General features: G+C 45.1%; 1 protein-coding gene and 1 long non-coding RNA gene across 2 annotated transcripts; one reads left to right on the plus strand and one right to left on the minus strand.

Annotated features, from left to right (window-relative positions):
* The first annotated feature begins 339 nt into the window (after window positions 1-339).
* Window positions 340-2437, plus strand: LOC131954693 (nuclear pore complex protein DDB_G0274915-like). The gene is made up of 2 exons (XM_059318451.1): window positions 340-738; window positions 866-2437. Exons 1-2 carry the CDS (start codon window positions 340-342, stop codon window positions 2435-2437), a joined length of 1971 nt encoding a protein of 656 aa, XP_059174434.1.
* Window positions 2438-5745: 3308 nt separating this feature from the next.
* On the minus strand, window positions 5746-9733 carry LOC131954696 (uncharacterized). The gene is made up of 3 exons (XR_009388787.1): window positions 9627-9733; window positions 6735-6845; window positions 5746-6061 (listed from the first exon to the last, which is right to left on the minus strand). It is a non-coding gene; the product is annotated as an uncharacterized LOC131954696 (long non-coding RNA).
* Between the last annotated feature and the right edge of the window lie 219 nt (window positions 9734-9952).

Raw genomic sequence — 9952 nt, forward strand, 5'->3', positions numbered from 1 at the left:
TCAAATAAATAACAAAACGATTTTTCAATTTCTTTTTCATTTAAAAAAATTAATTTGATACAAAAAAAGACCTCTGTAGACGATAATTCGTTACAAAATAGAGAAAAAAAGCCTCAAATAAAAAACTGTATTTAAGGCGTCGAGTATAATCGGATTAAAAGATTAGATTATTGATACGTCTGGACGTCAACCTTAGTTGTTGTATGTAGATTTATTAAGTCCTACTTCTGAGAGAGACGCACGAGATGGCGGCTTAGAGCTAATCGTATTAGTGGACTCAGTATTTTTTATTTTTTTTGTCTCTTCGATTTTGTCGGGGCGAAATCGAGAGCAACTAGGATGTTATTGACTGAGACAGCTTTGTTTGGGACAACATTGACTGGGAAAGCATTGACTGGGACAGCTTTCGTTGAGACAGCATTGACTGGGACAGCTTTGTTTGAGACAGCAGTAGCTGGGACAGATTTGTTTGAGACAGCATTGACTGGGACAGCTTTGTTTGAGACAGTTTTGTTTGAGACAGAAGTAGCTGGGACAGCTTTGTTTGAGACAGCAGTAGCTGGGACAGATTTGTTTGAGACAGCATTGACTGGGACAGCTTTGTTTGAGACAGTTTTGTTTGAGACAGCAGTAGCTGAGACAGCTTTGTTTGAGACAGCAGTAGCTGGGACAGCTTTGTTTGAGACAGCAGTAGCTGGGACAGCTTTGTTTTGGGACAGCATTGACTGGGACAGCTTTGTTTGAGACAGCAGTAGCTGGGACAGATTTGTTTGAGACAGCAGTAGCTGGGACAGCTTTGTTTGAGACAGCAGTAGCTGGGACAGCTTTGTTTGGGACAGCATTGACTGGGACAACTTTGTTTGAGACAGCAGTAGCTGGGACAGATTTGTTTGAGACAGCATTGACTGGGACAGCTTTGTTCGGGACAGCATTGACTGGGACAGCTTTGTTTGAGACAGCAGTAGCTGGGACAGCTTTGTTTGGGACAGCATTGACTGGGACAACTTTGTTTGAGACAGCAGTAGCTGGGACAGATTTGTTTGAGACAGCATTGACTGGGACAGCTTTGTTCGGGACAGCATTGACTGGGACAGCTTTGTTTGAGACAGCAGTAGCTGGGACAGATTTGTTTGAGACAGTTTTGTTTGAGACAGCAGTAGCTGGGACAGCTTTGTTTGAGACAGCAGTAGCTGGGACAGATTTGTTTGAGACAGCAGTAGCTGGGACAGCTTTGTTTGGGACAGCATTGACTGGGACAGCTTTGTTTGAGACAGCAGTAGCTGGGACAGATTTGTTTGAGACAGCATTGACTGGGACAGCTTTGTTTGAGACAGTTTTGTTTGAGACAGCAGTAGCTGGGACAGCTTTGTTAGAGACAGCAGTAGCTGGGACAGCTTTGTTTAGGACAGCATTGACTGGGACAGCTTTGTTTGAGACAGCAGTAGCTGGGATAGCTTTGTTTGAGACAGCAGTAGCTGGGACAGATTTGTTTGAGACAGCAGTAGCTGGGACAGATTTGTTTGAGACAGCAGTAGCTGGGACAGCTTTGTTTGAGACAGCAGTAGCTGGGACAGATTTGTTTGAGACAGCATTGACTGGGACAGCTTTGTTTGAGACAGTTTTGTTTGAGACAGCAGTAGCTGGGACAGCTTTGTTTGAGACAGCAGTAGCTGGGACAGCTTTGTTTGAGACAGCAGTAGCTGGGACAGCTTTGTTTGGGACAGCATTGACTGGGACAGCTTTGTTTGAGACAGCAGTAGCTGGGACAGATTTGTTTGAGACAGCATTGACTGGGACAGCTTTGTTTGAGACAGTTTTGTTTGAGACAGCAGTAGCTGGGACAGCTTTGTTTGAGACAGCAGTAGCTGGGACAGCTTTGTTTGAGACAGCAGTAGCTGGGACAGCTTTGTTTGGGACAGCATTGACTGGGACAACTTTGTTTGAGACAGCAGTAGGTGGGACAGCTTTGTTTGAGACAGCAGTAGCTGGGACAGCTTTGTTTGAGACAGCAGTAGCTGGGACAGCTTTGTTTGAGACAGCAGTAGCTGGGACAGCTTTTTTTCAGACAGCAGTAGCTGGGACAGCTTTGTTTGGGACAGCATTGACTGGGACAGCTTTGTTTGAGACAGCAGTAGCTGGGATAGCTTTGTTTGAGACAGCAGTAGCTGGGACAGCTTTGTTTGGGACAGCATTGACTGGGACAGCTTTGTTTGAGACAGCAGTAGCTGGGATAGCTTTGTTTGAGACAGCAGTAGCTGGGACAGCTTTGTTTGGGACAGCATTGACTGGGACAGCTTTGTTTGAGACAGCATTGATTGGGACAGCTTTGTTTGAGACAGCAGTAGCTGGGACAGCTTTGTTTGAGACAGCATTGACTGGGACAGCTTTGTTTGAGACAGCATTGACTGGGACAGCCTTTCTGAGACAGCCTTTCTGAGACAGCTCTGGATGAAGTAGTTATATAAGCATAGCTGCTGTTTGAAAAAGAGGAGGCAGATGTTGATAGGCGTGAATAGAGCAAAAGGCTTAGAGAAAATTGTTTAGAGAAAACGGCTTGGCAAAATATGTATATCACGATAACTAGAATCAATAACGGAAAAAAGGAGAATGGGCGTATTTTTGTAAGTTCGGTTATAGGGGGGGGGGGTAGTCTTCTTATTCTTCGTTCAAAATTGTAATCTTGACGGGATTTCCTCCGACTCAGTTAAGTATCGCGTGTCAGCCTTAACGCACCTTAAAGGCTGTTGACTCCGATCACATCCTGCTTTTCATTTAGATTCGCTTTCATAGCCCTTTGCCCTCCAAGGGCATACTACATGTCAGCATTTGTTTGGTATCTCCTAGATGGGTTGCTGTCCCCAGCTATCGAGCCTCATTGGCACGCTGTGTGGAGGGAGGTTGTGCAGCCTTGAACCCAGATTCGAACTAGCGCCCTACCGCTAGGCCACGGCGTCCCGTCATCTTTCTGTAGACTTCTAATCACGTTTTGTTGATTAAAAATACGCTTTGTATATAGCCAAACAAAAATATCTTTTCAATGCACCATATTTTTCTAAAATATAATTAGGTAAAATAATTGCCCTGCTAGTTGTCTTAAATATTCTAAAACTTATCGTATTTGATGGCCTAAACTAAATTTTAAATTTCAGATAGTCTTTACTTGAATCTAAAACGTTTACGTGAAGAAGCAAGTTAGTGTTCTCAAGAATTATTTATTTACCGACAACATAGTACATAGATATTTTCAAAATAGTATTTTTCATTAAAGCACATGAAGATGTACTTGGTTAACTACAAGAAAGACTACATCATACAGTTTGAATATAATTTATAGTGTGAATAATAATCATCAAATTGTCAATATTATATAGCAATCGCAACAAAAGCAAAAATATTATTAAACGACATATTCAAATTAAAAAATGTTCAACGTTAGACCATACGTCACCAATCCACACTAGACTGAGATAATACATAACCACTAAAGTGAGACCATACGTCACCACTCCCACTATAATGAGACCGTACGTCACCACTCCCCACTATAATGAGACCGTACGACCCCACTCCCCACTATAATGAGACCGTACGTCACCACTCCCCACTATAATGAGACCGTAGGTCACCACTCCCTACTATAATGAGGCCATACGTCACCGCTATAGTGAGACCATACGTCACCACTCCTCTTTACAGTGAGACCATACGTCACCACTCCCTATTAAAGTGAGACATACGTCACCACTCCCTATTAAAGTGAGACCATACGTCACCACTCCCCACTATAATGAGACCGTACGTCACCACTCCCCACTATAATGAGACCGTACGTCACCACTCCCCACTATAATGAGACCGTACGTCACCACTCCCCACTATAATGAGACCGTACGTCACCACTTCCCACTATAATGAGACCATACGTCACCACTCCCCACTATAATGAGACCGTAAGTCACCACTCCCTACTATAATGAGGCCATACGTCACCGCTATAGTGAGACCATACGTCACCACTCCCCTTTACAGTGAGACCATACGTCACCACTCCCTATTAAAGTGAGACCATACGTCACCACTCCCTATTAAAGTGAGACCATACGTCACCACTCCCTATTAAAGTGAGACATACGTCACCACTCCCTATTAAAGTGAGACCATACGTCACCACTCCCTATAAAAGTGAGACATACGTCACCACTCCCTATTAAAGTGCGACATACGTCACCACTCCCTATTAAAGTGAGACATACGTCACCACTCCCTATTAAAGTGAGACCATACGTCACCACTCCCTATTAAAGTGAGACCATACGTCACCACTCCCTATTAAAGTGAGACCATACGTCACCACTCCCTATTAAAGTGATACCATACGTCACCACTCCCTATTAAAGTGACACATACGTCACCACTCCCTATTAAAGTGAGACATACGTCACCACTCCCTATTAAAGTGAGACCATACGTCACCACTCCCTATTAAAGTGAGACCATACGTCACCACTCCTTATTAAAGTGATACCATACGTCACCACTCCCTATTAAAGTGACACATACGTCACCACTCCCTATAAAAGTGAGACATACGTCACCACTCCCTATTAAAGTGAGACATAAGTCACCACTCCCTATTAAAGTGAGACCATACGTCACCACTCCCTATTAAAGTGAGACCATACGTCACCACTCCCTATTAAAGTGAGACATACGTCACCACTCCCTATTAAAGTGATACCATACGTCACCACTCCCCACTACAGTGAGACCGTACGTCACCACTTCCCACTACAGTGAGACCTTACGTCACCACTCCCCACTATAGTGAGACCGTACGTCACCACTCCCCACTATAGTGAGACCGTACGTCACCACTACCCACTGTAATAAGACCGTACCTCACCACTCCCCACTATAGTGAGACCGTACGTCACCACTCCCCACTATAGTGAGACCGTACGTCACCACTACCCACTGTAATAAGACCGTACCTCACCACTCCCCACTATAGTGAGACCGTACGTCACCACTCCCCACTATAGTGAGACCGTACGTCACCACTCCCCACTATAGTGAGACCGTACGTCACCACTCACCACTATAGTGAGACCGTACGCCACCACTCCCCACTACAGTGAGACCGTACGTCACCACTCCCCACTATAGTTGACCGCCTGACTAGTCCCACTATGGGGATGTGTGTACAACCCATCCTGCCCCACTTTGTACACAGAGGCCCCGCTGCTCCCCGGACATGTACACGCTGTGTACGTGTACTTTGAGTACCTCGGCCAACCTCCCCGCACGTGCTTGCTCATCCACTCACCAACCGACACCTTTTTCGGACCTCCGTGGGGATGTGCCACTATAACGGTCAGTTTCCCCACGTCATCGACTCTCCTGTATCTCTCATCAACAGCTGACCAGAGCTGATCAAACCGCCTCCACATTGTGTGAAGTTTATCAACCAACTCCATATCGCACGTTACGTACTTAATCAAACACCCATCTCTTTCAACATCCGCCTCCACAATCTCCCACTTTTCAAGACATACAACAGCACTTTTCTCCTCCTCGTAGCCTAAAACACAGCACGTATTCCGAGCCTCGCTTTCGTCAAAAACCACATGACATGCCGTCATAACCCGGATTTTACCCCAAATTCTACTCGGCGCAGCAGATTCCAAACATCTTGGACAAGAACATGCGCCTTTAAATTTACTGTCATCCTCAGTGAACTTATCAACTCGCCACACCCTACCCGTGCCCACCCTCAATAATCCGCTACCCCTACTTCCATAAAACGGATACCTTACTTTTGTATTCCCGTAGAACTTCGGTCTCCCCATACTAGTAAATGTCACTTTGACTTTCACAGTTAAGGACGCCATTGTCTGAATCAGTTCATACATCATTGAATCCTGGTACGCCCCAGGAAGTGAATTTATAGTAAAATCCTTCACCGGAATAAAATCTTTATGTCCTGGATTCTTCTTGCATTCCTCAGCGTTTTTGTGTAAATCGGATTCCGGACCATGACAGAAATCAGCTTCGTGTTCGCCTGGTAAAGAAGAAAGTCTTTAGACATTTTTTTGGCAAACAATAACAGTTTTATAGTTTAAAATTATTACTTGTTGTATCGTCTGCAGCTAATGTTATTAATTAATTTTTTTGGGGGGTTTTGTGGTTATTTTTATGTTGTTTTTTTTTAAAATTTCAATACACTATAGAAAAAAATAAATTTTGTTAGAGGAAACATGTTTTTTTTATATATTTTAACAGTTAAATAATCTTTTGTAAAAAGACAAAAGGTCGAACATACATTTGGGGTAATTGATGAATGACGTCACTCTCCTATAATTTTATAACGATCGCTGAATAGTGGGTATGTATAGGCTCAGAAAGTAGTAACACGAAATACTTTTACATTTAAAATATATTTTTAGAATAATTGGAATTTCAGACGTTGTTTACAGATAAACGAGGTTTATGCACATTTTTCTATCAGAACTAAATAAATCATATAACGAAAAAAAAATGAAACTTTTTAATAAAGAATAATAATTCGAATTTCATGCGTAAACTTTTGCTAACAATAATGCTTGTTCAGTTGCTTCATAAGTCAAGTTATTTTATCAAACTGCATGATGGGTTATAATTTTTTTTTAAATTTACATCCCTGCTCATTCGCATACACACATACAAACGTACAGTAAAGTATCACGTCAATGTACCTAACCATGTCGATCTCTCTTCCATGGGTTTCGTTCTTGAGTTTCCCATGTTCCCCCAGATGTTGTCAAAAACGTTAGAGAGTTTGTTTTACAACTCTGAAGTGTCCTGACCTATCGATACATTAAATTCATTGAAAATTTGGTTTTAAAAATTAGTCTTATTCATGGATTATTTTATTTAAGACATAATTTTGCATAAAAAATTGAAGTGCAGCTATGATTAACAATTATTCGTAAACAAGGTTTACTACTACACATATTCGATCCCTGATTGTGTGTGTGCGTGTTGTGTATTAAATGACAGGTACCCGCCTTTGTACACAGTTGTAGCCGGTGGTTGTGTGTTGTGTTTTGAGTTGAGAAGTGTTCACGGACAGTTTGACAGTTGACGAGTAACAGGCGTATGTGGCAGTTGACGAGTGACACGAGTGTGTTACTGTGTGGCAAATGACGAGTAACGGTTCGTGTGTTTGTGTGTAGCAGTTGATGGGTGACAGGGAAATGTGAGGACGTGTTGTGGGCGTGGTGTGGACGTAGTGTGGACGTGGTTTGGACGTGGAGTGGACGTGGCGTGGACGTGGTGTGAGCGTGGTGTGGGCGTGGTGTGGGTGTGGTGTGGGCGTGGTGTGGACGTGGTGTGGACGTGGTTTGGACGTGGTGTGGACGTGGTTTGGACGTGGTGTGGGCGTGGTGAGGGCGTGGTGTGGGCGTGGTGAGCACGTGGTGTCGGCGTGGTGTGGGCGTGGTGTGGACGTGGTGTGGACGTGGTGAGAGCGTGGTTAGGACGTGGTGTGGACGTGGCGTGGACGTGGTGTGGGCGTGGTGTGGGCGTGGTGTGGGTGTGGTGTGGGCGTGGTGTGGACGTGGTGTGGACGTGGTTTGGACGTGGTGTGGGCGTGGTGAGGGCGTGGTGTGGGCGTGGTGAGCACGTGGTGTCGGCGTGGTGTGGGCGTGGTGTGGACGTGGTGTGGACGTGGTGAGAGCGTGGTTAGGACGTGGTGTGGACGTGGTGAGGACGTGGTGTGGACATGGTGAGGACGTGGTGAGGACATGTGAGGACATGTGAGGACATGTGAGGACGTGGTGAGGACATGGTGAGGACGTGGTGAGGACGTGGTGAGGACGTGGTGAGAGCGTGGTTAGGACGTGGTGTGGACGTGGTGTGGATGTGGTGTGGATATGGTGTGGAAGTGGTGTGGATGTGGTGTGGAAGTGTTGTGGATGTGGTGAGGACGTGGTGTGGGCGTGGAGTGGACGTGGTGTGAAGGTGGTGTGAGCGTGGTGTGGATGTGGTGTGGACGTGGTGTGGGCGTGGTGTGGACGTGGTGTCGGCGTGGTGTGGGCGTGGTGTGGACGTAGTGAGGGCGTGGTTAGGACATAGTGAGGACGTGGTGAGGACATGGAGAGGACGTGGTGAGGATGTGGTGAGGACATGTGAGGACATGTGAGGACATGTGAGGACATTTGAGGACATGTGAGGACATGTGAGGACATGGTGAGGACGTGGTGAGGACATGTGAGGACATGTGAGGACATGTGAGGACATTTGAGGACATGTGAGGACATGTGAGGACATGGTGAGGACGTGGTGAGGACATGTGAGGACATGTGAGGACATTTGAGGACATGTGAGGACATGTGAGGACATGGTGAGGACGTGGTGAGGACATGTGAGGACATGGTGAGGACATGGTGAGGACGTGGTGAGGACATGTGAGGACATGGTGAGGACATGTGAGGACATGGTGAGGACATGTGAGGACATGTGAGGACATGGTGAGGACATGGTGAGGACATGTTGAGGACGTGGTGTGGACGTGGTGTGGATGTGGTGTGGACGTGGTGTGGATGTGGTGTGGACGTGGTGTGGGCGTGGTGTGGACGTGGTGTCGGCGTGGTGTGGGCGTGGTGTGGACGTAGTGAGGGCGTGGTTAGGACATAGTGAGGACGTGGTGAGGACATGGAGAGGACGTGGTGAGGATGTGGTGAGGACATGTGAGGACATGTGAGGACATGGTGAGGACGTGGTGAGGACATTTGAGGACATGTGAGGACATGTGAGGACATGGTGAGGACGTGGTGAGGACATGTGAGGACATGTGAGGACATGTGAGGACATTTGAGGACATGTGAGGACATGTGAGGACATGGTGAGGACGTGGTGAGGACATGTGAGGACATGTGAGGACATTTGAGGACATGTGAGGACATGTGAGGACATGGTGAGGACGTGGTGAGGACATGTGAGGACATGGTGAGGACATGGTGAGGACGTGGTGAGGACATGTGAGGACATGGTGAGGACATGGTGAGGACATGTGAGGACATGGTGAGGACATGGTGAGGACATGTTGAGGACGTGGTGAGGACGTGGTGAGGACATGTGAGGACATGGTGAGGACATGGTGAGGACGTGGTGAGGACATGTGAGGACATGGTGAGGACATGTGAGGACATGTGAGGACATGGTGAGGACATGGTGAGGACATGTTGAGGACGTGGTGAGGACGTGGTGAGGACATGTGAGGACATGGTGAGGACATGGTGAGGACGTGGTGAGGAGTCGGGTGCTAGTGTAATAGGTTTTGTTGTATCGTGTTTTTGTGTCATTTGATATTCTTAATTAAAAATTTTTTATTTGCTATCACTATTTGTATTATCGAGTTCTTATATTTTGCAATAAGTCTTGTGTTGTCCTATACTAAATATATTTCATACAGAGAAGAAGCCGACAACATTCTAAATGTTTCTTGTAAACGTTTAGAAGCCTCCTATATATTTACATATAAATAACATTATACAGTATCATTTATTTTAAACATAAGAGACATTTTCATAATAATAATTAAATTAAAAACTCATATTTCAAATTATTAAGTAGAAAACACATACCTCTTCAAAACTTCGTTATATTTTTTAAACAATATAACATAATCGAAACCACAGAAAGTTTAGAGCAAGCTTAGAATATCCAAACCTGCCTTGGTTATAAACTTTTGATGCAACACACCGTGATGGGTGTCACCTCATTTAAAGCAGGAAATAGAGGTACTTGAACTGCTTTCGTTGGGCGAGGGAGTGTAGAAAAATGTATATGTAACTGGATGTAGTATATGGCGACACATTGTTAAACAACCGCTGTTTATAAATAAACATACACATACAAATATGGTGATGTAACTTTGTATACATGTATATATATATATATATATATATAT

The sequence above is a fragment of the Physella acuta genome, unplaced genomic scaffold (assembly GCF_028476545.2).
Source record: "Physella acuta isolate Inbredline_101_S28 unplaced genomic scaffold, ASM2847654v3 ptg001018l, whole genome shotgun sequence".
Taxonomy (NCBI): domain Eukaryota; kingdom Metazoa; phylum Mollusca; class Gastropoda; family Physidae; genus Physella; species Physella acuta.